General features: G+C 33.2%; 2 protein-coding genes across 3 annotated transcripts; one reads left to right on the forward strand and one right to left on the reverse strand.

Annotated features, from left to right (window-relative positions):
* Positions 1–4,756: 4,756 nt before the first annotated feature.
* Positions 4,757–8,502, forward strand: LOC132060817 (cyclin-dependent kinase inhibitor 4-like). The gene is made up of 3 exons (XM_059453755.1): positions 4,757–5,278; positions 7,756–7,944; positions 8,024–8,502. Exons 1-3 carry the CDS (start codon positions 4,938–4,940, stop codon positions 8,091–8,093), a joined length of 600 nt encoding a protein of 199 aa, XP_059309738.1. The 5' UTR covers positions 4,757–4,937; the 3' UTR covers positions 8,094–8,502.
* Positions 8,503–20,343: 11,841 nt separating this feature from the next.
* LOC132060915 (transcription factor FAMA) lies at positions 20,344–22,876 on the reverse strand. Of its 2 annotated transcripts, XM_059453899.1 has the most exons (5): positions 22,740–22,876; positions 22,516–22,645; positions 22,024–22,401; positions 21,168–21,587; positions 20,344–20,693 (listed from the first exon to the last, which is right to left on the reverse strand). In XM_059453899.1, the coding sequence occupies exons 2-5, from the start codon at positions 22,537–22,539 to the stop codon at positions 20,604–20,606; spliced, it is 912 nt and encodes a 303-aa protein (XP_059309882.1). In that variant the 5' UTR covers positions 22,540–22,645; positions 22,740–22,876; the 3' UTR covers positions 20,344–20,603. The 2 variants fall into 2 exon arrangements, with proteins under 2 accessions (XP_059309882.1, XP_059309822.1); XM_059453839.1 differs by lacking the exons at positions 22,516–22,645; positions 22,740–22,876 and having other exon boundaries at positions 22,024–22,495.
* Positions 22,877–24,340: the final 1,464 nt, after the last annotated feature.

Raw genomic sequence — 24,340 nt, forward strand, 5'->3', positions numbered from 1 at the left:
GCCGCATTTGAAGTTTCAGAAAAATGTTGTCATATTTGTCTTAGAGATGCCTTCTGTATTATCTTTCATTAAAAGAAAATCTTACAGATGCCTTCTTCTATCGTGCATGAAAGAAAATCTTACAGATGCCTTCTTCTGTTATGTATATCTTGTTGGACCCTATTACAGTTTACTCGCCATGTGGTAAAAGTTGGATAGTTGTATGAAATATTTCTAATAACTATAAAATAAAAACTAGAATTAGCTATGAACTTTGTCACTAAGATTAGCTGCGAATTTTGCTGTTTAGCTCTGTCGCTAATTCCTCTTTTTGAAGATCCATCGCTTACAACCCTAGTATCAATTCGTGTGACTTTGAAGATAGTCTAAAAGATTAATAAAGATTGGGTATTGACCCGTAAGTCTTGTTGCTTGTTTGTTCATTACTATTTCGAAATAATGTTAAGTCCCTAAACGTTGTGTGTGCGAGTAGGCTGAGTCATGCCGTGTTGTACGACTGTCATGCAGTGGTGAACTCGAAAAAATCACCCTTGTGATAATTATTGTATATGTGTGAAATCACGATGACAAAAGATTTTAGAAGAGGACAAGTTCAACACAAAAATAACATGGAATAAAATTTATCTCGAAATACCTATAATCTCTTAGAACCAATGTGGAGTTAGTAAAAAGGAAAAAGACAAAAAAATATAGATAATACCAACTAGTTATTTATTAAAAAATTAATAAAAGTGTGAACAAAAAGTTTAAATTTTAGAGAAACGCTTTAGGAAAAAATGAGTTATATGAAATAGTAGAAGTAACACAATATATATGCATTAAAAATTTAACCAACATAAAAAGAGTAAAGTGGAGTTAGGTTATGTATGATTGCCGGACCTAGATGCAATAATTTAGCATTTAGATTTAGTATTTCAAAAGAATAATATGCTGAATATAACACATATAAGTCGAATATGGTTGTTTATTAAGCAAAGAATACCAGAGGTCATGCTCTAGAAGGATACTTACAAAGATGAAAAAATAGTCATAAAGCTAAAATGTTATGTGGGAGCATAATTTAGGCATTTATAATCATCTATAGGATGAGTATCACATAAATGTTATTTTTAAAGATAGATGTGTGAGCATAAAAATTAATTAAGGTTACGATGAGCATATCCGATATAAGATGCAAGAAGTACATCAATAAAATAAAATAGAAAAATTATCGTTCGATGGTTAAGTCACATCCAATATAAATATCTAAATACATCGGTGTATCAGTGTAAAAATAATGACGACAAAAGGTTTTTTGTCAACAGGCGAAGGCTTTCTGGAAAAGTCTTTTTTATCTTGTAAATGAATTTTTTCTATTTGGAGAGAGAGAGAGGGCTTCAAGTTTTTATGAAGAGCCATACGAGACAACTCGCACACTTTTCGAGAGCCTAGTCCCTTCGCAGGGGCATAGGTCCACACTTATATAATAGCCAGTCATAAATTTGAGGCGGGCAAGATGGCGATGAATTATGATTGGTCTAAACCTTCGACAATCAACTTATTGGACCTGCCAGAATGCCCATACAGACTAAGACTTTATTCAGACAATGAAGAAAGGCTGAGTGGAAGGGGCAGAGGACGAGTTAAACACAAAATCACATGAAATAAAACTTATATCGAAAAATCTACAATATCTTGGAACTAATGTAGATATAGTAAAAAGAAAACAGAAAAAAATTATATAGATAATACCAAATAGTTGGCGTTAAAGTCTTAGCCCTCTTGACCCGCTTGCATTAAGTTCGACGTTTAATGGGATTCATTGTAATCTTGCTAAGACTTGCAGGTCAGCATAAAATAAATCTGAAATAATCCCAATGAGAAGAAAAAATATATTTTTTTAATGTCAATTTGTCTTACTTTCCGTTTTAATCTGTTTCGAAAAGAATACCACTTTATGTATTTGGTAAATTTTTGCACCCAACATCCAACATGAAAAATATTTAAGACCACAAGATTCAAAGGATATTTTGATACACATCGTTAGTTGACCACAAGATCCAAAAATCTTAAACTTTGAAGATCCAACTTACAACTCTAGTCCCAATTTGTGTGACTTTGAGTATAATTTGATAGATTAATAAAGATTAAGTATTGACTCGTAAATCTTTGTTGCTTGGTTGTTCTTTACTGTTTTGAAATAATTCTAAGTCCCTAAACGTTGTGTGTGCGAGTAGGTAGAGTCGTGCTGCGTTGTGCGACTGTCGTGCAGGAGTGAACTCGAAAAAAATCACCCATATAATAATCATTGTATATGTGTGAAATCATGATGACAAAAGGTTTTAGAAGAGGATGAGTTAAACTCAAAATCACATGATATAAAATTTATCTCAAAAGACCTACAATTTCTTGGAACCAATGTAGACTTAGAAAAAAGGGGGAAAAAAACATCAGATAGATAATAGAAACTACTTAGCGTTAAAGTTTTAGCCATCTTGACGCACTTGCATTAAATTCGACGTTTAATGGGATTCATTTTAATCTTGCTAAATATTTTCAGGTCAGCAGAAAATAAATGTGCGGCTCATAAGAAAAATAATTTTTTTTAATGTCAAAGAATTGAAATTATTACTCTCTTCGTTTCAATTTGTTTGTTTTACTTTCCGTTTTAGTCTGTTTCGAAAAGAATGACACTTTATATATTTAGTAAATTTTTGCACCCAACATCCTACATGAAAAATATTTAAGATTACAAAATTCAAAAGACATTCTGATACATATCCTTAGTTTAAGACCACAAGATCCAAAAGTCTTAAACTTTGAGCATCCAACACTTACAACCCCAGTACCAATTCATGTGACTTTAAAAGAAAATCTGATAGATAATAAAGAATGCGTATTGACCCGAAAATTTGTGTTGCTTGTTTGTTCATTACTGTTTCGAAATAATTCTAAGTCCCTAAATGCTATGTGTGCGAGTAGGTTGAGTTGTGCTGTGCGACTGTCGTGCAGTGGTGAACTTGAAAAAAGCCACCCTTGTAATAATCATTATATAGGTGTGAAATTACGATGACAGAAAATTTTAGAAGAGCACGATTTAAATATAAAATCACATGAAATAAAATTTATCTCGAAAGACCTACAATCTCTTGGAACCAATGTAGACTTAGAGCCCGTTTGGATTGGCTTATAAGTTGCTTATAAGCTGTTTTAAGCTTTTTTGAGTGTTTGACTGGCCAGCTTAAAGCCATTTTGTGCTTAAAATAAGCCCAAAAAATTAATTAGACCCGTTTGGCTTAGCTTATCTAAAGCAGCTTATAAGCTGAAAACAGCTTATAAGCTGCTTTTTTTAAGCCCATCCAAACAGGCTCTTAGTAAAAAGCAAAAAGAAAAAAAATTACATAGATAATATCAACTACCTGGCGTTAAGTCTTAGCCATTTTGACGCGCTCACATTAAGTTCGATGTTTAATAGAATTCACTGTAATCTTGCTAAGACCACAAGATTCAAAAGTTTTCTATATTTTTTTAAACTTCGTGCCGATTAAAATTAAGACAGATAAATTGAAACGGATGAATAAATATTAAAATGGAATGATTTCAAATAGAGTTAATATGCTATTAAAGATTCATATAGTTGATCTCATTCAGCTTGATGATAAGGTGAAATAGTTGTTGTATTATGAATGCAGATTATATCTTAAATCAAAGTGTCATAGTTATGATGCACAATTTCAGATTAAAAACAATTATTTATACGTGAAATAAACGAACCTCAGTGAAAAAACGCCACGAAAATGGTCGACAAGAACAGTAAATACTCTTTTATCTTTAATTAAAGTCTCGGCGTCGAGCATCAAGTATGAATCTATCTTTGTTAGGGAACACCTTATCCCCAATAGAAACTTCAGAAAAGGCTGAAATATGCCATTGAACTATCGGAAATGGCTCATTTATGCCACTCATCAATAGTTTGGCTTATTTGTGCCATCAAACTATCAGAAATGATTCATTTATGTCACTCATCAATAGTTTGGCTCATTTATGCCATCGCCCGTTACCAAAATGAATCATCCATGTCATTTTTTACTAGCGCCGGTTGTATAATACCAGATATGATACTTGCCCTCCAATTAGAGGTTCACGTCGCTTAATTAAACCACCCAATTTTAAATCCCAAATTAATAAAAAATTAACCCATACACCATACCCACCCACAACTATAATCTAGTTGGAGGCCACGTGTCATATCTAGTATTGTAAAATCGGTGTTAATGAAAAATGGCATGGATGAGTCATTTGGTAACCGGCGATGGCATAAATGAGCCAAACTATTGATGAGTGGCGTAAATGAATGGGTTACGATAGTTCGATGGCGTAAATGGCCAAACTATTGACGATTTATAAATAGCCTATTTAATAGTTCGAGATATTTGAACTTTTTCAGATAAACTTTTCGTCTCGAATTTTAATTTAATTGAGCTACAATTCAGCTATCGAATATCGAGCAAAAAAAAAAAAAATACAAAAACAAAAAGAGAGTAGGAAAGAAAAAAATTACATTTGCAAGATAATTATATTATTTGAAGAAACGTACTATATTGAAATAAGAAAAAATGAGGTGATATCTTAAAAAAAAAAAAAAAAAAAAAAAAAAAAAGAAATGAAATGAAGTGATAAACTCAATATGTCATGAGATAATTAAAGATAAGTACACATAAAAGTCCCCACACCCTCCCCTGTTTTTTCCCTTCTTCCCCTGCTGTACTATATATTCATCTTTCCCCTTTTATTCTCATTTCTCTTTCTCTAACAAACAACTGATTATTCTCTGCCTCTCTCTCTCTTTCTTGAATACCCATTTTTTTCTGTTCTTTTTTCTCTGCAAAAAAACTCCATGAAAAGAGCTTGAAAAAAGAAAGAAAAAAAGTTGAAGATTTTATTGGTTCAAGTGAGAAATGGGGAAGTACATGAGGAAGTCAAAAAAAGGAGGGGAAGTATCACCAATTGGTGTTCTAACAAGGGCTAAAAGTAAAACCCTAGCTGCTCTTCAAAAATCATCAAGAATGGTGGTGTCACCGGTTACCGGCAACGGCGGTGATGGTGAGTCCTACTTAGAGCTTCGTAATAGAAGGCTAATCAAACCCTTTTCAGTTCTTGATGGGAAAAAACAGAAACACAAAGATCCCAATTTGGCAAACCCTAACCCTAAGGGAAAGGACTGTTTGGATGCTCAAGAAATGGAAAATGAGAATAGCTGCTTTGGAGAAAACTTGTTGGAATTTGAAGGTGGAAAAAGGTGGGTTTTTTTATTGGTTTTCTTTTGTTGTTCATTTTCCTTTTATTAGAAAATCTTATGTCTTGTTCTTCATCAAAATTAGAAAATCTTATGTCTTGTTTGGTTGCCAAGAAAATTTTGAGGAATCTTCTTTCAAAGGTATACTAGGTTGCATGTTCATATATGTTACTCTCTGTGAAGATTAGAGCTTTGTGCTTTATGTGAAGTTTGAGGAATTTTTTACTGTTTCTGTTCTGTGTTTTCACTTGAGATTACTCTGTGCTGACTAATTTTTACTATCTATTGCAAAAGTATTTTAAACTCAGTAGTACTCTTAATATATCTTGTTTATTGAAATTTCTGGTATTGGTTTTGGAAAGTTGAGATTTTTCTGTTCTGTGTGCTCACTTGATGACTAATTTTTTAGTATTTATTGCAAAAATAGTTTAAAAGATTTCTACTCTTAATCTATCTTGTTTATAGATTGCTCAGAAATGTTAATTTCTGGTATTGATTTTTGGTGTTTGGGTTTTGAAAAGTTCAGATTTTTCTTGATTTAGAATGGGGGAAAAAAAAACTCTGGCTGATCTTCTAAATCTTTTTTCTTGCTTCTAATTTTATATTTATTTGTTTTAGTGGTTTTTCTTAAAACCGGATAAGAGTGTTGTTTATTGATTCAATATTTGTGTGTAGATTTTTCTTTGTTTCTCTGTATCATTTGGATAATGCAGACAATTGAAAATTTGTATTCTTGATATTGGTTCAAGTTTTAAGGTTTTGTTCTTCATTCTTGGATTTGGTGCCTGCTTTTCTTGTAGAAGTCACTTTCCACACGGCTCTTTATTCCTCACTCCTTCTCTTTAAAGTTCCTTTTTATGGAGTGTGGACATTTGTTGCAAATATGTGAAAAGTAAATTCATGATAAATTTAATTTTATTGAGAAAGTATAGGGCTTATAAGGTCCCCCCAATGGAACCAACCAAAAAAAGGAAAAACTTTAACAAGCAAAGTCTGCTATACTGGTTTATCTCTTTTAAGAGTGCTGCATTTGGTCACTGAATTAGAACTTTATGGCTGTTTTCTTGAGATTGGTTCATTGATGGAGATTTTTCAAAACTATTAGTATTAGATTTGTAATTGAACCTCTATCTTGGAGGATTTGTAAATCAGCAGAAACGTTGACGTGCTCATATGGTTCCAATTGAATAATTATTACCTTGTCGACCCAAAATGTATTGCTGATCGTTATCTGAAGTAGTAAATGTTGTCGTATTTGCTTTAGAGATGCCTTATGTATTACCTCTCATTAAAAGAAAATCTTGCAGATGTCTTCTTCCATCATGTTCTTGTTAGATCCTGTTATAGTTTACTCTCCATGTGGTAAAAGTGAGGATTTGTAATTCAGCAGAAACATTGATGTGCTCGTATGGTTCCAATTGAATAATTATTACCTTGTTGACCCAAAATGTATTGCTGATTGTTATCTGAAGAAGTAAATGTTGTCGTATTTGTTACCAATCAAAAAAATGTTGTCGTATTTGTCTTAGAGATGCCTTTTGTATTACCTTTCATTAAAAGAAAATCTTGCAGATGCCTTCTTCCGTCGTGTATATCTTGTTGGACCCTGTTATAGTTTACCCTCCACGTGGTAAAAGTTAGACAGTTGTATGAAATATTTCTTATAACTACAAGAAAAGAAATCTGGAAGTAGCTACGAACTTCGTCGCTAAATAGATTAGCCATGGATTTTGTGGTTTAGTTCCATCACTAATTCCTGTTTTTTAGTAGTGTTATACTTCTAGATTGATGCAAGAGGACCATCTTTTGGTTGAATCAATGTTTCTCCATGGTTTAGTTGAGTTCTCTATGGCTTTTTTAGCTTGTGCATTTTGGCACCATACTCACCTAACACCACATCCTTGTTGCATTTGATGAATGGCTCTGATTTTGTTCTAATGCGGGGAACTAATACGATTTACATCACTTTTTTTTTTTTTTTTTTTTTTTTTTGGTGTTTGATTTGGTGAGCGAAGTAAAGCTAACTGGATGAACTATTTTCTTGATGATTCTGCCTAACATAAGAAAAGAAAAAATAAAAAAGATGGATGGCTGTACTACTAGCTCTTTAGATTTGCCGTCCCATAGGCTATAGTACATTTATGGTCGTTGAAACTTTCATGGTGAAAAAAAGTTGTTTTGTCTGTAACTGCATGATGCATGCATATTAGTACTTTTCTGCCTTAAATTTGCAAAGTAGCAATGATTGTTGAGAGTCATTTACCTTCAAAACAATGAATGTGGGGTCCTTCTATGATTGAAGTAATAGATGGATAAGAAAGCTTTTTGACAGCCACTAAATATTTGCCTTTATTCAGTATGTGTAGCCTTTGCGATTCTGAATTTACCTTCCTTTATTTTTCTACTATTGATCTGCAAAGATTTAGATCTGAAAGTTAAAAACATTTTAATAGAGTTTCCTTCTTTGCTCTTTCTTGCAGGACTACCAGGGAGAGCACACCTTGCAGTTTGATAAGGGATTTGGAGACCCCTGGTTCCAGTACGAGGCCGAGGCGTATTAATGCAAACGAAGTACCAAACTCCGTGCGAGCGAATATCCCAACTGCTCATGAAATGGATGAGTTTTTTACCAGAGCAGAAGAGCAGCAGCGGAGAAAATTCATTGAGAAGTACGACTTTGACATGACACATCTTGTACTTGTTATTTATGTTGTCGTCTAATTGACCGTGTTTTGGAACCATTTGCAGGTACAACTTTGATCCAGTGAAGGAGGAGCCCCTTCCCGGACGTTATGAATGGGTGAAAGTAGATTGTTAAAATGCCTTGTCCTGCATTTTCTATGTTTCATCTTTAGGCTTTTAGATAAAGATAGGAAAATAGCATGTAAGTTTTAGTGGTTCTAAGTGGTGGTTGGTGAAATTTCTATTTCCCGTCACTCTTGAGACTTGTAAAGAAAATTAGAAGGTAGACTAATGATCTGTAACATAGCAGAGCTTGTGACATTAAACAACAAATACAAGGAGAGAGATCCTTTGACTAACAGATCATGCAAAAGGGAAAGAAGAAGGGTTGTCGTGGGTAGGCTTAGTAGTAGTAGTAGTAGTGGCATAGAAGGTAGATCAACTAATCTCTTTGTTTTCAGTAGTCTCTTTTGTTCATAATTGTACTGATGGAACTTGTTTTAGACATTCTGAATAAATTGACCCTCAAAAGTTTTTGCCCCCTTTCACTTTTTCTTCTTTTTTTCAATCTTATCATCTTTCTCTATCATGTTCTGCTTAAATGTATGGTTGCATTTTGGCTTGTTCCTAACATGTGAGACATAAACTGTTCATCAACCACAACTTGTTGCTGTCTTTCACTGTAGAGATGAGGCACTTATTGCACAATTGACCTGCCATTTTTTAGCTGCTTGCGAAAATGGTAGGTTCACTACTATTAGCTTAGGGGGTGTATTGTGGGGTTGCTTTGGTTAGTGGGAATGTCTTCAAAAGATTCTCTTTTTCTTTTTTTTAGGCTTTTTTTTTTTTTTTTTTTCCTTTTTGTGAAAAAGATAACTATCAGGTCTTTCTTTGTACTTATTATTATATGTCAGAACAAAATTTGTTACGATTGGTTTGCAAATTTTGTTCGGATTACCGTTGAAAGAGGGAAAATTTTAGCGGTGTTGGTGGTTGGGTAGAGGGGCTGGGGGTTGAGGAGGAGAAGGGCAGGTGAAATGAAAAAAATTAAATTCAAAAGAATTATTTAAGTAGCCGCTCACTCAATCTCTTAAATTAAAAATAGCTGGTGAATGTACAACATATATATCCTTAGAATGTATTCCGCTTGCTATTTGTATAAAGATCCCGAAAATTTATTCTACTTGTGCTTTCACAAATATGTGACCCAAGTTGTTAAGATATTTAACCATAACTACGACAGTGGTTGGATTTAGATTGATCTTGTTTTCTAATCATAGTTTGGTATTGATCGAAGAAGAGGTGTTAAGACTGTCAAAGTAGTTAAGACTTCAATTGTTTGTTAATATGTTAGATTGATTTCTTGTTCGTTTGTTTTGAACTTCTTGTGCCTATTTGAAATTTGTTATTTAACTCAACCAGTCTCCTGCTTGTCCATTTTTACGTGATTAAAAAAGGGTCAATTTGGTACACAAAGTATATTGTGTTTTTACAGGATCGTGCTCTAAAGGAGTATGATATAGATAGTGTATATATGCAAACGTCAAGTCTGAAAAGATTAAAACAAAGGAACTCCCTTTTTTTGATAAAAAAAATTAACTCACTTTTTTTTGAAAAAAAAATTCTCTCTTTTGGAGCTATTTTGTGGAAGGGGAATCTTTTTACGGCAAAGTCTTTAATGGCTTTTCCTTCCACTTGCTTGCTTATCCATGCAAAAAATTCAAAAAGAAAAAGGAAAAAGTTACAAGAAAAATAACTTTTAATTTGGTACTTTCTTTTTCTCTTGTTCATTTTCTTTGGTACTCCTCATGTTCTAAGATATGTTTGCTAAAGTTAAACGGAGAGGAAAAGCATTCCATCGTCTTGGAAATGCTATGTGGTGAAGTTCGTTACTTCTTTAATGCTAGTACTCCCAAGGTCCGAAATAAGTGTGGTCTTAGCAAAAATCACGTCCATTAATAATTATCGTGCCCACAGTAAATACTGAGTAGCCAAGTGCGGAGCGGATGACTACTGAAAGCATCTAATTAGTAAGCCCACAGCAAGATGAGTGTTTTCCTATTCCGACAATAAATATAATGTACAGTTTACTAAACTACCCCTATTTTTTAGATGTTTTTTGAGAATTGAACAATATTAAAGAGGACGACTTCTTTAACACTAAGGGCATAGTTGAAAACACTTGCCAATTTTTGTCTTCAATTCCTAAGATGACACTTATTTTAGGACAGAGGGAGTATTATTTATTATGTAAAATTTAGGAAAAATCAATTCCCAATAATCTCTTACTCCATTACATTCACACATTAGACATAATTATCTACTCTGTTTTCCTTAAGTGGGCATTGATTGACACTTCCTGATCAATTGTTTAATCCTGTTTGAAAGTATTGCCTCCCACAATAACTTTGCTTTTGACTGCTTTCAATTTATTTGACCATTACGATTGGTCAGTATATTTTGATATCGTGTGCTTGTCTTAAGTTTAAAAGTTTGAAAAGATTAACGAAACCTTTTATTTTACTTCCTAATGTAAATAAAAGACAAGTCCTTGTCTGTTTTACAAATTATTAAAAGTGGCCTTGAAAAGACAAAGACTATGCATCATGTTGATAATATTATGCATAATGTTGACATATTTCATTCTTCTTGCTACAAAGAAAACAACAATTATACCTCGATCGCGAACTAATGGATAGAGGTTGATATATGTGTCTTCACTAATGGATAGAGGTTGAGATTTCCAGTCATATAAAATATTTTAGAGTTCATTAGTACAAGAATTATCTTGACTAAGCTCTATTATTGCGTTTATTCGACATATTATAGAGCTTTTTTAATAGTAATTAACTTTATTTTATGTTATTTGAAATCCAATCATTCTCTTTTAATATCTTCTAATACCCGGTTTCATACTTGCATAGTGCATGTACTAGTACATCTGGAGATATATGTAAAAATTATCTATTAAGAAGTGCCACAAATACTTAGAAACGACATGTTTTTAAAATGGTTGAGGGTAATTCTCAAAGTGTTGCATAAAATGAAGAAAGAAAAAGGGTTAAAGGGTAACTTTCAAACTGTTGGTTCGAACAAAAATGGGAGGCAGGTAGACCCAGATTGTTGAGGTTTGTGCTTATCTGGTAACTATGAAAATTACTATGCTCAGATTGTGTCTCCTGTTCTCCTTCCATCCCATAAACACAAAATATTTACATGTACCGACTTTACATCAAATTGAAAAATAATAATTTTAGGAATCAAATATTAAAGCTAGGGAATGTATATATGTATTAATTTGTTGAAAAATATTAATTCGATCAAGTCCACCCGCAAGCAGAGCTAGTTAGTCCATCAGTCTATTAATTAATCCTCCACCCAAAACTCCATTACCAGCCTATATAAACACCATTATGGGTGTTGAAAAGAATGTACTTTTCATATGATAAAAACGACTAGACTTTTGAGAACTGCTCTATATGTTTAGGTTATGGACAGAGAAAATATGTTCGTATCGATTTCTGACGACCAGTGACTCAAATTGTGATTGGTGTAGATCCGTCTCCGTTAAAAGAAACTGTAAATCTCCAAAAGTCGTATTTTAAGTAAATACTACATTATTAAACCATAATCTATTGATAATTATTTAAATGCAATACGTATGCCTTGACCATAAAAAAATGTGGTGAAATGGTAAAAGTTCCTCCATCGTTATCAAATATTTCGGGTTTAATTTTGGGAATTGAGTTTTCTTTAGTAGGGAGCGCTAAGACCTCCGCCGCCCCTCCCCTCATGCATCCAAGAAGTACATGTTCTAATGGTCATTGAAATGGATTGAGAACCATGACAAAATTAACAAGGTGATTCCTTCCCATTTATCAAAGCTTTGGAGGACAGATATATTACCCTGTACGTACATGTATTAGTGGGAGGTATAACTTGTATCCCGTGAAATTAGTTGAGTTGTGGGTAAGCAACACAAAGAGTACGTGAATACGAATCAATAGAGCCAGTGAATTCTAAACACCGGATGGGTTAAACTAGAAATAAAAAACGAAACACTTCTAGAATTCAGTGATTTGATGTAAATATAGATCGAGTTAGAGTAAGTCTTTTTCCACTCTTACTTCTTTGAATATTTCTCATTTGACGACATATCTAGTGTTTCTTTCTTGAAGTCTCTGCCATTACACGTAGCAACACATGTAATTTAAAGGACAAATTACATGTGCTTTCTTAGAAATACGGCTGCCATTAATGTGTACAGTTTGTTGTGGTCCTATGCCAATGTCTTTTTTCCCTCAGAGCATAACATCCAACTGATCCAAATTTTCCTTTTCAATACGTATCTCCCAAAAAGGATTGCTTCCAAAATTTCCTTGGGCCAATTTCATATCGAATGTTTCAGGTCATGGCCTACACTTATGATCGTTGTGATGAAGCTAACGGTTGATCTTTATCTCTCAATAATTTGGACATGTGAAAAGTTTAGTCAGGGTCGCTGTGACAAGTGCGTCCAGCACATAAACAGTGATATGTGTACCCTTAATGTTTTTAACTCGAACTATGTAATATGTGTACGTACAAAAATTTAAAAAATACTGTATATACTTTGAATTCGTTGCGGACAGTGCTATAGTTACACAGAGGGGAGGTAAAATTTGTCAATCATCACATACTAATCCTAATCGGTAATTGGTGTGATTTGGTTCAATAGTGTGAAAAATGCCAAGGTGCAATCCATACAGCTGACACAATCTAGATTTAGATAAGGGAAAAGGGTCAAATATACCCCTCTACTTTAGTTTAATAGTTAAATATACCCTCCGTTAGTCAAAGTAGATAAATATACCCTTCTTAATCAAAGTAGATAAATATACTCCTGGGGCACGTATTTAATCTCCAATTCCACCATTAATTATCTGATTTAACTTAAAAAAACCCATGCCCGACCCGCCCCGGCCCGCTAATTAAATTCTTTCCACCCAAATATACCCACCACCACTACAACCGACCCAACACAACTACCACCACCACAACCAGTAAATTCTTCATAGCCTTCCTTAACCATGTCCTCGGACATCACTGAACAAAACAAAAAAGATCATTCGATCTCGGGAATAGATTAAATCCTTAATACAAAGATTGAATATCATATGCAAAATACCGAGAAAGCATGATTGTCATCAAAACATGATTATTATAATATTTCACACTTTATAAAATACTTAGCTATCCAACAGAGAGCTCTGGCTTGGAGCAAACTGAGATAAATTTCTTCAAGTATCACTGTATCACATATCCAGGTAGCTAGCAACATTAAAATCAATAAAAATGAAAGCTTTAGGCTAAAAAAGGCTAGAAAATCCCTGCCACAAGCCTCCTTTCTAAACAACGGTCCTCCAATCTAAAATTAAAAACTAAAAATCAACAATCTCTTGAAGTTTCGTGCACAAAACAATTGGGGTCAGGTTAAGGATGTTATGAAGAATTTATCGTCAGGGTGGGAAGGGTGGGGTGGTTGTGTTAATGGATTGTAGTGGTGGTGGGTATATTTGGGTGGAAAGAATTTAATTTTGGTGTGCTCGGTGGCTCGGCATAGGTTTTTTAAAGTTAAATCGGGTAATTAATGGTGGAATTGGGGATTCTGTTGACCGAGGATATTTGTGTACTTTCTTATGGTGATATATTTATCTACTTTGACTAACGGAGGGTATATTTAACTATTAAACTAAAGTAGAGGGGTATATTTGACCCTTTTCCCTTTAGATAAAGTAGAAAGAAATGTGAGCGGAGGGCTAAATTTAGACGTATAAAAAAATGCGTGTGACTTAACGAAGTAGTATGAAACTTATAGAAGTTCAGCATTAAGGTTGGATACACATACTCGGAATATTCAAGTAGACTAGTCTTGTGCTGATGATATTGCTAAAGATACACATATTTGGACGATCAAATTCATATCTTATCGGATGCCAAAAATATGATTGATACTATACTAAAATGGATGAAAATCTCATGGGAGATAGATGTTAAATGTGAAGTTTTCTGCAAATTGATGAGTCTTCGAAGATGTAATAAGGTATATATTCCTAGATCTTGAGATATATTACCTCACAATTTAGCTAAATTTCTATTTCGACGTTGAATAGGATTGATTGGGTTTATGCTTTTCCGAGTTGAATTTTAAGTGATATTATTGCATCTTTTTGACTATTTGAGATCACCTATTGTGCATTAATATAATAAAGTTATTTAAAAAAAAAAAAAAAAAAAAGTGTTACCTTCATTTTTTTTTGCAGGTTGTGCTGCTCAATATGACACAGCAAATATTTCGTGAAATAGTACTTGAGGTGCATGTAAGTTTTTGAATATCATCATTTAAATGGGTAAAAACTTAGCTTTTTTTGAAAGATGGTACAATAGTTTTTGATATTTCAACCATTTTAAGATATCGAGAAAGATAAATTAAATTCACAAACAGATATAAAAAACTTTAAACAAATAAAAGTTTTGTTGCATGTTTTCTGCTGTTCAAACAGCTAAACCGTCATGGCGTCATCCTTAACGTTTCACTCTTTAGGGGTGCGATTATTGGTTGGAGATTTTATCAACTGTCCAAGATTTCTATGTCTTTATGGCAATGTAACTGCTACTAATCAAATGATTAATCTTGCAAGAAATTGGTTGGATTTGTTCTTATCCTCTATATCTCCTGGGAAACTTGAAGTTAATGCTAAATTCTTTTTAAGGAGGAATTTTGGCATGTTGCCTCTACTTGCTTCTTAGAAACCTTTACCTTTTTGGAGTATAATAATAAGTTATAGTATTACCTATTCAAATAAATAATTTGAATGAAATCTTTTAATAGAGGTAGCGATAAAATATGAAAGTAAACCTTAAGGAAAAGGATGGTTGGATCAAATTTGGATGGACGAAAAACGATTAGCATAATAAACATTAGTGATCTAAATCTTCTAATGCTTATTTAGGTCGATTGGCACTACTAAAACTCAACTAGTTTAAATCAAGGCTTTTCCTTCATTTGCATTTTATTTCCCAATTTGTAATTATATTATTGTGTTATAACATATTTCTCAAATCTCTCCTTGTCCCATCCCCCAAATACCTTCACCTCCCCCCTCCCTCTCGACAAAAAAAAAAATGCTCCAGGGTAGGATACCTGTAATTACCTTCTAATTTATCTTATTATTTTTATATAAAAAAAAATTATATCGTTAGTGGACAGAATTTAAAATCATACTTTTATAGGTTAATTTTGAGGGCAATTCGCCCTTTTCTTTTGGGGTGGTCTTTAAATTTTGTCCCTCATATTTGAAATCTTTAAATTTTGTCCTTCGGCTAAAACCCATGGGTTTCAGGTTCGAACCCCCACACAGTCAAAATTTTTTAAAAAAATTCGCAAGGCAGAGTTTAAATTTCGCTATGCCCCCACCGGCGTACACTTGTGAAGGAATTACCAAAGTTATGCTGGACCCGGCATACTTATACCTTATGGGCAGACTTGGCATAAGGATGCCAGGTCCGGCATAACTTTGGAAATTCCTTCACAAGTTTATGCCGGGTTCGGCATAAAAGTTTTCCCATTAAAAATATGCCCCCTCTGCATTTTGTTAAGGAATTACCAAAGTTTTGGTGGACCGGCATACTTATGCCAAGTCTTCCCATAAGGCATGAGTATGCCGGTCCGGCATAAATTTGTAATTCCTTAACAAGTGTATCGGTCCGCATACACGCCACCCAAACCTTGCCTTGCAATTTTTTTTTTTTTTTAATTTATCTTAAATGTGGGTTCAACTCGAACCTCATGATTCTGCGTGAACGCTCGTAGTTGCAATGCGAAGGCAAATATTAAAGACCCTTTTATGAGAGTATAATTTAAAGCACCACAACATGAAAAAGAAAAATTTAAAGACCACCCCACGAGAAGGGCAATCCGCGCAAAAATTTCTAATTTTGACGCTCCCATATGCAATGGATCCTTAACAAAATTTCTAAGTGGGCCGTACCTTGGTCCCGCATATACATTGGGTCGCAACTTGGCTTTTTTTGGGACTGATAAACCAGTTTTTAGTATGACAAGTTAAACAACTACTCAATAAAAGTGGATTCATTTCTTGTATAAGCAATGTACTTTGCTGAGTCACTGGATCATGAGTAGCCATTCCCAGCTGATTAACGCAAATGTCAATTTTTAGGCTATCATTTAAATTTAATTCTTATTTTTAAAACTTGTGCAGATATAACCATTTGGACTGAGAAAATATTAGGATGTCATCTAGCGTGTACAGAATTTTAGATCGTGGTCTAACGTTTTCTCATAAGATTTGCAGTTTGCTCAAAAAATAGCTTTAAACCACGGCCTAAAAGGTCCATAAGTTGCAAGAGAAATAAAAAGAGGGTCATTTACGAAGGAGTTGTCCCAAAGCGGGACAATTTGCCAAATTCTGATTAATAACCCAATCCAAAAGTGACTACTTTCTACGAATTTCCACATACTAACTATTTGTCAAAAATTGATCCGAAAGGTGGCTAGCCAGTGCAATTTTTTCTATAATGTTTGGCTCTTAGACTTGAGGTTAGTTCTGGTACTGAATTATTCAATTGAACACAAATTCACTTGTTAGATGATATTTCGGTATTTCTCAATGTTGGGCCGAATAGAAGCACAATGAATGGGCTCAATATGAATTTTTGCCAAACTTAGACAGCTAGACTCGACCTAAATTTAGCCCAATCTGGCCCATCTTGATATCATTTTCCTAATATTTTATATTTCACATTTAGGAGAAGGGTCATTCACTCCCTATTCTTTTAGAGGCTACTTGCGACGGTAGCATTATTTAAGAAACAGAAGAAACATCCCATATTTTATGTAATTTCCATAATATATATATGTAAAAAAAATAAAAAAAAAATAAAAACTCCAACAAATTGTTCTGTTCACATTTGACTTTATTTATATGAAGTTTCTTTCACATTGACTACGACATGAGTTTAAGTTTTATGCTAGATAGTATAAATAGAGTTAGATCACTTATAAGGTATTACATGTAAAATTATGGGATAAATATTAATTGATAAACCCATGAAAATAGTAGTTAACATGCTAAGACTACATTGATTAACATTGTAAGTGTATCCAGCTTAAATAATCACAAACGATGGAAAACAAGAGTGAAAACGTTCTTGTCGGTTCCCAACCACTTAGGATAACAAAGACGTAAAGTACTGTAGTGCTAACGAGAGCTTTTAGCATAATAAATCAAAGCCTAATAGGTTTCAATTTCATATCCCCTTTCCCTATTTCCCATTTAGTAGGAAATATTAAAAAGAAAAAAGAAAGTAAAGCACCAAGAATGGAACATCTTCCCTGCCAAAAGAAAATGAAAAATGAATGTAGAAGAAAATGATAACATAATCTACAATGTTGGAGGGTGGGATAGATAACATCTCTTCATTCTTAATCAGAGGTCTCATGTTCAAGCCCTGTATATAAAAAAATTCGTAGTAAGAAGTGTTTCTCGTTCTAACATTTGTCTTACACCGACAGGAATCCAAATTAGTCGGACCACAAATAAAAAGAAAATTATACAAGTCAAATGTTTGAGTAATAGGAACATAGTAAAAGCCAAAGTCATCTGTTATTAGGACTGGGTACATTTTTGTCCAGTTGACCTTTTATGAACATATATATCTGTCAAAAGAGGAGGGTATCATATATATAGAAACAACAATCAGCAAGAACACACCATAATGTTCTGGTCTGATTTTTTGTGAAAGTATTATTGCTACCATATGTTTTAATTTCAGTAACCAAGAGCTACTTAATTCAGCGTAAAGGACCACCTATATATTCAAGCTTATTGTATTTTCACTTGCTAACTATTTCTCTCTCTTTGGGAGGGGAGAAAGTGAAAGAATGATCCTCTATGTTCACTTACAAATTAAATAGTAAAAAAATGAGCTTACAATAACTTTCTGTAATTTTGATTGCTAGCAACTTCACTAAGGTGGAAATTAGTAATGAATTTACCAACGCTTCTAGATAGTAAGGGTCCCGGGAGAAAGTGAGAGTGATTTTTTGTGTCCACTTACAAATTAAATAGAAGAAAAGGATCTTATTAAACTCTTCTGTGTTTTGAGTGGTAGCAACTTCCACTACGATAGAAATCGATAATGAATTTACTAAGGCTTCTGAGTAGCGAGGGATAAGCTAGCTATTATAATCACCAAAATGATCTTGATTAAGCTAATCTCGTGAGACAAGAACTAATATATGTACTTTCAAGAACAAAACTGGTGCAAAGATTGTTGTTAGTCTCATTGTCAATCTATACTCAATCGTGTTAGGTGTGTGAATACTTTTAATGGTGTATATGAGATCTTTTGAGAAAAATCGTGTGAGCTTGATTAAAAGTGGACGATATCAGACCATACTAAGAAATATCTTTGAATATTTTTAACTCAACAAGAGATCACACATCATGCTGTCATTATATTTTTCAATTTCTTTTTGGCTTATCACACTCAAAATTATGTACTTGTCACTTTTTAAAGAAGGGAGTTGCGTCTGAGTTTAACTTGGAGATTGAAGACTTCTTTCTTTACTCGTCAGTGTGATAAGACCAAGCTCATGAGCTTATGGCCCCAGGTCGGAACAAGTTGTTAAGACCACCTTTTTTATGTACCCATATGTTTCCCCCATGCGGCGACATGGGGGCGAAAAAGGAAACAGAGGGATGGACTTTCTCTCGCTTTTGGCATGCGGATCCCTAGTGGGAGGCTCGCACGAGGGTCTATTAGCTCAGTGATAGATTGCGCCCCTGATAATTATGTTGTGTCTGGGCTGTGAAGGCTCTCATCCACATGGATAGTCCAATCAATGTGCTCATCGACGCCTCTCATCGAGATCATTAATATTATACCAAACCCCATCAATTGAATCACTTTTTTGAGAAATATGAGACATTTAAGTTATACAAGAAAAGAGATCTATTAGCTAACATATTTATAAATATTTTGTGTTTCTTATATAACCATAAAAGCAAATGATTTTACAGTTCTAGATCTTACTGATGCATATGTCTATAGACTATACAAGTCAAAATCGAAACCCCACATGCCATTCTTTAGCATGCGCGCATGAATTATCAAACTGCAAACATGACAAAATTATATATGTAAGAAAACTGTCTGGGAACCCCAAAAATAAAATAAATAAATGATGCCTGATAAATTAGGAGACCAAACCAAACTCCTAGGACAGGTGACCCTACAAATTAAAGGAGTCTAATACTTCCAAGATTTAATCCTGACAAAGTCAATTCCCTGCAAAAACAAGGTACAATTTGGCAGTGCATGAACGTTGACCTTCTCTAAGTCACATAATTGCAAAAAGAAAAAAATCCCCTCACTTTATATCCATTTATTATCTCTTGACACCTTTAGCAGCTTAGCTATAGATAGATATTGTCATTATAACCACTCTTATTTTTTCCATTACATGTGCCGCTTTAGCATTTCTCTCCAGAAATGTTATGTTGATAGCGACCTTTGCAGTTGTATTTTTGGCATGAGAGAGGATCCTTTTATTTCAAAAATTTTCAATTAGTGTATCTCAGTGTTTTTCGTTTACTTTTCTTCCGCTATTCGGTATCATATTGAGTTGCGACTAAATTTGAATTCGTGCCGGAATCTACAATGGGGTAAAGCGTTCCCTAACAAATATAATTTCACACCCAAGGCTCAATTATGAGACCTCTGATTCTCCACTACAATCCGTGTTGATAGTGTATCTTAGGTATTATGAACATGAAAACGACCATCCAAGGGGACGTCATGGGATGCAGTAGTGGATTTGATCCATCCACCCTTAACTATATGTTTCGGGTTAGAGCCTTGAGAATGAAGAAAATTTTTGTAGGGAGCGATTCTATACTAGTCAGTTTAGTGAATTTCGGATACAAGATAGTTAAATTTAAAATTAAAAAAAGAAACATGAAACGAGGCAAAACTGTAAATTTTCTCTCTTGGGGGGATGATCGTGACATCTGAATTGTGTGTACGTTGATTGCTCTTTTGGACCTACTATCTCTCACCAACAGAGACATCGAGCAATTCTATCAATCCAAGTTGGCCAAATGGACAAAAATCACTTAATATTTTTTGTTTCTGCTTACACAATGATCATTTTCTTATTTACCTATTTCGTTGATCCTACACCACAATCTTGATGCAATCAAAATTTTGTTGTAGCTTACACCATAAGGAATAGAGAGAAACACATGGTGACAATTGCCTGCCATGCATCAAATCATTTAGTTACTAGCTAAAGACCAACAACAGATATATGACAATTCACAAGAAAGAATTCTGAGCTCATCATAAAGCACAAAGAGACCATAAATGTATAGGATCTTGCCAAGTTCATAGATACACATCCATGATTTTGTGCTTTCAATGAACTTTGAGTCACATATATTTGAATTTAAAATTTTATTTGAATGCTCAATAATATGTTTATGAAGACCCTAATAAGAGCTCAACTCCAAAATTAAACAAGAATTGCTATATGATATAAGTTTACAAGCTAATATTTTGGTAGCCTCCCACTACCTTTACTTCATATGGCACTATTTGCATGAAAAAAACTGAATATTTGCTGGATCAAATTTGCTATATTATCAGCTGTAAACCTCGTTTCACCAGAAATCTGCACAAATGAAAAATCAAAACATGATGAAATAATTTCGTGAAGAATTACATTAATAAGTAGTTAATAAAACTTTTACACTATTGACGTAATCTAATCGACAAGAGCAGATTATTACTTTATTTTTTAGGTTACAATATCAACTAGCAATGAAGAGTTGAAGAGTTACCTATTGTTGTATGTCAATTTGTCTATACGCAGTTAGTACGTGCATATAACTTTAATTCAGTGGCGGAGCCAAATAGATCTAGCGGTCAATTGAAAACTCTTCATTATATCGTATATTAGAAAATTATGCTGCGTATATAGGTACAAAATTACTTTTTATACATATTGTACATATAAAATCTTGAATAACCTTATCAAAATTCCTTACATCGCCACTGCTTAAACTTTTAAGTAAATAACAGTATGTTCGTTAATTAACAACTCAAGTGTTAAATGAGATAGTCACACTGTTCAATGAATACGCACCTTAACATTGAATGAATATAGAACAGTTTGTTCAATGGTGGTAACATTTGTATGAATAATGTTAAGCTGCAAATCTTCTAAAGCAGAAATGGTGTTAATGAGTTGGCCTGGCCTTCTTTTTGACAAAATCTTGATCATGGCATTATCAAAACCTATAAGCTTCACTTCAACATCAGCCAAACATGACTTGCTCTCAGCTGTTTCTTCTTGAATTCCAATTTCATTTTCATTTTCATTTGCAAGAGGCAAATTAGGAGCAAAAACTAATGGTGGCTGTGGAGGATTTTGAATTTCCATGATTGATGTTGATGAATCATCGCCATAGAGCTTCCTTCTCTTTTGTGATTCAAGGCATTGCAAGAGTTGCTCCAATTCTCGGACAAATTCTATTGCTCCACCAATAATTGAGGCTTGATCTCCCTGGGAAATTTCCAAAAGAATATAATAAAATGTCAAACATATAACTCACTCCTTTCTATTTCATTTTATATGGCGGTGTGTGACTGATACAGATTTTAAGAAACAAGAAAAGGACTTTTGATATGTCCGGATCCTCCAAAAAATATCGTTGCACCCGTCTCGGATCCTCCAAAATACTTTAGGAGGATCTGACACACAACCGATGACATTTTGGAGAATCTAAGCAACATAGCATATGCTTATGTAGTACGCAATCTTAAACATGTGATATGGCATTTCTACGGCGATAAGAGTGTGTGCGATAAGAGTGTGTCATTAAAGGTAAAATAAAATGTTTAAAGTTAATAAAGAGTTATACAAATAAAAGACTATCATTGAGAAGAGTGTGATATAAAATAAATAGAGAGAATGACATTTAAGTTTGAGAATTTAATACCCTTTGTACATAGGAGCTTGGCATGAGAGACCTCAATACATGAAGATGTTCATTCATTTGCTTCCTTCTATTCCTCTCCACTTCAATATGTGTCATTCTTTGGTTCTCAACTTCCTCACTACTCTTCATTCTTGTTCTTTTCCTCTTCTTCTTGCTGTCATTTGCTTGGCTATTTTCAATATTTTCACCAAGAAAACTTACTTGTGATGTGGCATTAATTTCTACTTTATCACTAATCTCTTTCAACTTCTCTTCCTTTTGTGGCACCATCAAGGATTCTTCATTAACCATCTCATGTGAATGTTGATAGTTATGACAATATGGATCATCAAGAAAGTAGTAGTCATTTAGACTTGGAAAATTTGTAAGCAAAGAGGGCTGCAACAATATTTCATGTTCAAAGGGAAACAACATGGTGAAAACAAGTATCAAGGAAAATGATAAAAAGAATATTAAAGATGTACCAATATATAATAGATGTGTGGGGGATACCTGGTTGTTTTCTTTTTTCTCCATTGTATGTTTTTTTTGGTATTTTACCCTAAAATCCTATTGGTACACAAATTCATGCAAACTCAGTCCTTTGGTGAATTATCAATCCTTTGGGTCCACCTCTAGAAACCTGACAAATTCAGAAACAAACTATCATGACAATATTAGGAAGAAAAAAAAAATGAAATAGTTGTGGATAAGAAGACGGGAATTTGTGGATTTACCTTTGGAGAAGAGGATATAACTCATAAGTATTAAATTAAACGGGATTTTCTTGAATGGAAAGAGACAAAAGTTAAACAAGATGATCCATTAAAGAGTACATATGGTGTTGAAGGGCTTGATGAGATTATCTGAAAATGATGGACCAGGGTATCCTGCTAGAAAGGCTGTCTTTGACTTTTTGGTTGCTTTTTGCTTCGGTAGCAATACATGCCCGTGCATCCCGAACATATCTATTCATTTTAATTAGTCAATCTTTAAGGTTTGTATTTTAAAAATAACTTTTAAAAATATTATAATTATTATTATATATAGCAACATATACAAAATATATTTTATGTACCATCACTTTAGTTATAATTAAAAAATGAAGTTGATGGAATTAAGTCTTTGAGATGGAAAGAGTCGAATTTTTTTCATTATCATGATAATGAAAGTTGTTCATCGATGTAAAAGAAAATTAGTAAGAATATGAGTGAAAATTAATATTTTGATTCTAAATTTTTTCTTATAAATTATTTAATATTTTATATGTATATCGAGGTTGATATCCATTTCAATTAAGTAATTGTTCAGATCCAAACATAAGAACCATTGTTGTATATATTGGATTTTTTAAAAGCAAAACTAATAAAATATTTTTATGAAATTAATTAAAAAATATATTGTAATTTTTTATGTTAACAATTATAGATAAAACAAATTGTTACAAAGAAATCAAAATTAGAAAGATATATGTTATATCATTAATCATCAAATTTTAATTCTGAAATGAAAATATAAAGAAAACAATAACCAGAGACCGCAAAGGAGAGTAAATAAGTAAAGTATTGACAATGAAGGAAAATGGGGATAAAAGTCACTCCCTCCCTTCACTTTTACTTGTCGACGTTAACATATCAAGAAAAAAAAATCTTCTTTTTATTTTACCCTTCACATTAATTATTCATTTTTTAATCATTTTCTGAGACTATTGAGACTATACACCAATAAATATGGATATTATGATAAAATATAGTATACTTTATTTATTAATTCTCAAAGAACGTAAAAAATCAAAAGTGACGTAAAAAATTAAAAGTGAATAAGTTATGTGTAGGAGAATTAAAATAACTTTTTGTACAAATTTGCATTGCTACTGTTCGTCATCTCTTCACGTTTAAAGTATTGACAAAGAAGAAAAACGGAGATAAAAGTCACTCCCTCTGTTTATTTTTACTTGGTCACGTTAACATATCAAGAGAAAGAAACTAATATAGTAATTATTAATTAGTATGAAACTTCAATTATGATGATTGTGTATAAAGATAACGACTACGCATATATTATAGGCATATATATTTGTATACATGTCATCCTTTTTCTTGTATTCCTTTATTTATCATGGCGACCATCAAGCTAGGCAACGCAAGAAGAGTGAGGAGAATCATGCAGAAGGGGCTGGCCATTGATTTACTTTTGTGTGTTCTTATCATTAATTTTACCCTTTAATTACTCATTTTCAAATTATTTTCGAATGCTATTGAGACTTACACCAATAAATATGAATATTATGGTAAAATATATACTTTCTCTGTCCCATATTACTTGTCACTTTCCCTTT

The sequence above is a fragment of the Lycium ferocissimum genome, chromosome 1, assembly GCF_029784015.1.
Source record: "Lycium ferocissimum isolate CSIRO_LF1 chromosome 1, AGI_CSIRO_Lferr_CH_V1, whole genome shotgun sequence".
Taxonomy (NCBI): Eukaryota; Viridiplantae; Streptophyta; class Magnoliopsida; order Solanales; family Solanaceae; genus Lycium; species Lycium ferocissimum.